General features: G+C 43.2%; 1 protein-coding gene across 1 annotated transcript; it reads right to left on the reverse strand.

Moving 5' to 3' along the window:
- Positions 1 to 2,123: 2,123 nt before the first annotated feature.
- Positions 2,124 to 3,487, reverse strand: LOC125526520 (GDP-mannose 4,6 dehydratase 1). Its single transcript, XM_048691194.2, has one exon. It carries the CDS (start codon positions 3,470 to 3,472, stop codon positions 2,354 to 2,356), a length of 1,119 nt encoding a protein of 372 aa, XP_048547151.2. The 5' UTR covers positions 3,473 to 3,487; the 3' UTR covers positions 2,124 to 2,353.
- Positions 3,488 to 3,770: the final 283 nt, after the last annotated feature.

Genomic DNA, 3,770 nt, shown 5'->3' on the forward strand with positions numbered 1-3,770 from the left:
TGTTTACATCCTTTCTTGGCTATAATTTGATTTCAAGGGCTTAAGGTAATTATTACTTACTTTTGGTGAGATATATTGCTATGGTCTACTGTGGAACATTTCGTTTCCCATCATGATAATAACATTTGTTGTATGAAAGATCAGATTATTGAAGAATTGATCAGCTCCATTCTGTTCAAGATCTTAACATGATGAAAGAAATACACACACAAAAATATTGAATAATTGAACAGCTCAATTCCGTTCACATGATGAGGAAATATATTTGCAAAAAAACATGGTATAAGAAATACCATCTATAGAAAACATAGTATCTTCAAGATTTCAACCAGCGTCTACCTACTATATATGTATAAAAATTCCTTTAGGCATGTAGGTCTCATGTTGACTCTAATTTTGCTTGCCATATAGTACTGTTAATCTGTTATGTAAGATAAGGTGTAACGCTCAAAAGTTATGCATAACATTGTGGTTCACCTTACTGTATGTTACCATGTGATATTGGGTTGTTCACATTAAACAAATTTTTTCAGCATAACTTTGTGGTTCACTAATTCTTCATATTCCTACAGAAAACAATTATTTTCAATGTTCGAAAATGTTATCCATATTTATATCAATCACGTGTGTTTGGAAGCAAGCCAATTTTGTTTGTCATAATCACATGGACTTTCAATGATATGTTATAGTTCTCCAACCGATAATTCAAGTAAGCATCTTAAAATTTAACATGTGTTCCCGCAGCAACGCGCGTGGTATCATCTAGTACATAGAAAGGCGTGGGCATGGTACCCCGAGCAGAGAGACAAGGGGTGCTTAGACCAAACCAAACAGAGAAAAAAATACAACTAAAAAGTCGAACACCTCTCGATCCAAACCCGGGGATGCTGCGAGGAAGCAAGATAGCATCTTCAAGAAGGGGAGCAATGCGATCCGAAGAAGTGGGAATATTTCAACACATGATAAAGGCTATTGTGCAAGCCCTCAAAGGCTATTGGGAAGATTTCTTTCCCGGTTTTATGAAAGCATCCAGAAGCTTCCCAAGTAGTTTTTGGGAAGCTTCTAGAAATTGTTTTGTTTCTTGGTTTTCTAGACTGGCTTTTGTTTGGTTTTTGGTTTTTCTTTTTTCCATTTCCATTTCCTTTTTATTTTTAGTTTTTTTCTTCCTTTTATTATCATTTTTCAAAAGACTGAACCTTTTCCAAATTCATGATTTTTTATAAAAAAATCATGATCCTTTTAGGAAAACATGTAATTATTTTCAAATTCATGAACTTTTTATTGATCAATGATATTTTTTCAAATTCATGACCCTTTTTTGAAAATCGGTGATCTTTTTCCAAATTCACGAACTTTATATCAAATTCCGCGAACCTTTTTCAAATCCATGGACATTTTCCAAAATCAATGAGTTTTGGTCAAACCCATGATCTTTATTTTTCGAAATATGTGAACTTTTTTCCCAATCTTCTTCAAATTCTTAATTGTTTTTTGAAATCAAAAACATTTTTCAAAATCCATGAACACTTTCAGTTTCGTGATTTTTTAAACCCATGCACATTTTCGAAATTTGTGAACTTTTTATAAATATGTTATTTTTGTTTGTCAAATCTTGGAATTTTTTGAATGTCAAAAAGTTAGCATGGCATTTTTTATTATTAAGAGAAGACATTTTTATTTTTATTGGCATGGTACTTTTTATTCCGAGTGCATGGCATTTTTATTTAATAATAGGATGGAATTTTTTATCAATAATAGGATGACATTTTAATTTTTGAGAGAATGGAATTTTTTATTACAAATAGGATGGCATATTTTTAATGGCATGACAGTTTTTTTTCGGGCTTATCTAGATAAAAAAAATTATCTAGAAGATGACAATTTTATAAAGTCGCGCGGCAATTTTTTTCACAGCATGGCATTTTCTCAATTTATAGATTTGTGTTTTTTTTCATGGCATTTTTAACCCGAGGATTGCAGTTTTAAAGTTTAGCATGACAATTTTTATTTTTTGTAGTTCATACAACCTTTTTAATCATAGTCATTATATTTTTTTATAGAATTAGAGAGATGACGTTTTTTATAAAGTAGCTTGACATTAATAAAATGTCATCTCTCCGATCACCCCAACCATCCAGTCCTGCCGGCGAGATGAGGGCGAATGTACACAAACTGAATGATTGTCCTCCTTGGACCAAGTAGGAAAAGAAAATTACAATGAAACCCAAGAACTTTGCAATAAAGCCCTTGGACTCGATTGAATAAAGAGCAATCCGGTCCTTTCCCTCCAAAGCTCGGGTGGTCAATGAAATCGCCACGACGATGATCTTGTCGAAGATAATCCCCTCCAAGGCTAGATGTCGTGGTAGCCAGCATCCACAAGGACCTTCTCCTTCGTGGCGAGCTCGATGTCGTTATCTACCATCATCTCCACTAGCTGCTGGAAGCCAAGCTTGGGCTTCCACCCAAGCACTCTCCTCGACTTGGATGAATCTCCCTGAAGGCAGTCCACCTCGGAAGGGCGAAAGTACTTGTTGTCAATGACCACATGATCCTTCCAGTTGAGGCCGGCGTACCCAAAAGCAGCCTGCAAGAACTCCTCCACCGTGTGGCACTCTTCGGTGGCGACAACATAATCGCCAGGCTTGTCCTGCTGGAGCATGAGCCACATCGCCTCGACGTAATCCCCGGCGAAGCCCCAATCCCTGGCGGCGGAGAGGTTGCCGAGGAAGACCTTGGTCTGGAGCCCAACCTTGATGCGGCCGATGGCGCGGGTGATCTTGCGGGTGACGAAGTTCTCGCCGCGCCGGGGGGACTCGTGGTTGAAGAGCACGCCGTTGCACGCGAAGAGGCCGTAGGCCTCGCGGTAGTTGACGGTGTACCAGTGCGCGGCGACCTTGGCGGCCGCGTAGGGTGACCGCGGGTAGAAGGGCGTGGTCTCGCTCTGCGGCGGCGGCGTGGAGCCGAACATCTCCGAGGACCCCGCCTGGTAGTAGCGCATGGGCTTGGCGGAGAGGCGGACAGCCTCGAGTAGGCGGAGCGCGCCGGTGGCGGTGACGTCGGCTGTGTAGTCGGGGACCTCGAAGGAGACGGCGACGTGGGACTGGGCAGCAAGGTTGTAGACCTCGTCGGGGAGGACGTGGTCGAGCGCGCGGCGGAGGGAGGACGAGTCGGAGAGGTCGGCGTAGTGGAGGCGCATCGGCGGGCGCGCGGCGGAGGGCGTCGCGTGCGGGTCGTGGTAGATGTGGTCGAGGCGCTGGGTGTTGAAGTTGGAGGAGCGGCGGATGAGGCCGTGCACCTCGTACCCCTTGGACAGGAGCAGCTCAGTCAGGTAGCTCCCGTCCTGCCCCGTGATGCCCGTCACCAGCGCCACCCTCCGCGGCGGCGCCAGGGAACGGGGCACGGAGGGGTTCTCCTCGTCGGCGCCGGCGACGGCACTGCCGTTGGAGTGAGGCGTGGAGGAGTCGGCCATTCTTCTTCCGTTAGATGTGCGAAGAGGCCCTGGACTATTTGTAAGGCCGGAAGACACATTGCTCTGCGTCAGCTCGGCTGTACTTGGAAAAAATTAGATCAGATAAAAAACTAGGAAAATTTTGGACACTCCTCATAAATTGACAGCTGTACTGTTCAACAAATTTGAATATGTTCTTATCTTGTCTTAATTGGTCTGAATACATGAATAAATAAAGTATGCTGAAGTACCCGGCTACCCGCCTCCCTAGCAATCATAAGGCGCACGCACTTGATGCGTCATTCGATCTGGGCACTGA

Source organism: Triticum urartu, chromosome 7A (genome assembly GCF_056163025.1).
Source record: "Triticum urartu cultivar PI428250 chromosome 7A, HENAU_Tu73, whole genome shotgun sequence".
Classification (NCBI taxonomy): Eukaryota; Viridiplantae; Streptophyta; class Magnoliopsida; order Poales; family Poaceae; genus Triticum; species Triticum urartu.

Excerpts from the sequence above, each read along its gene's own strand:
- LOC125526520 (XM_048691194.2), bottom strand. The coding sequence starts at position 3,472 with ATGGCCGACTCCTCCACGCCTCACTCCAACGGCAGTGCCGTCGCCGGC.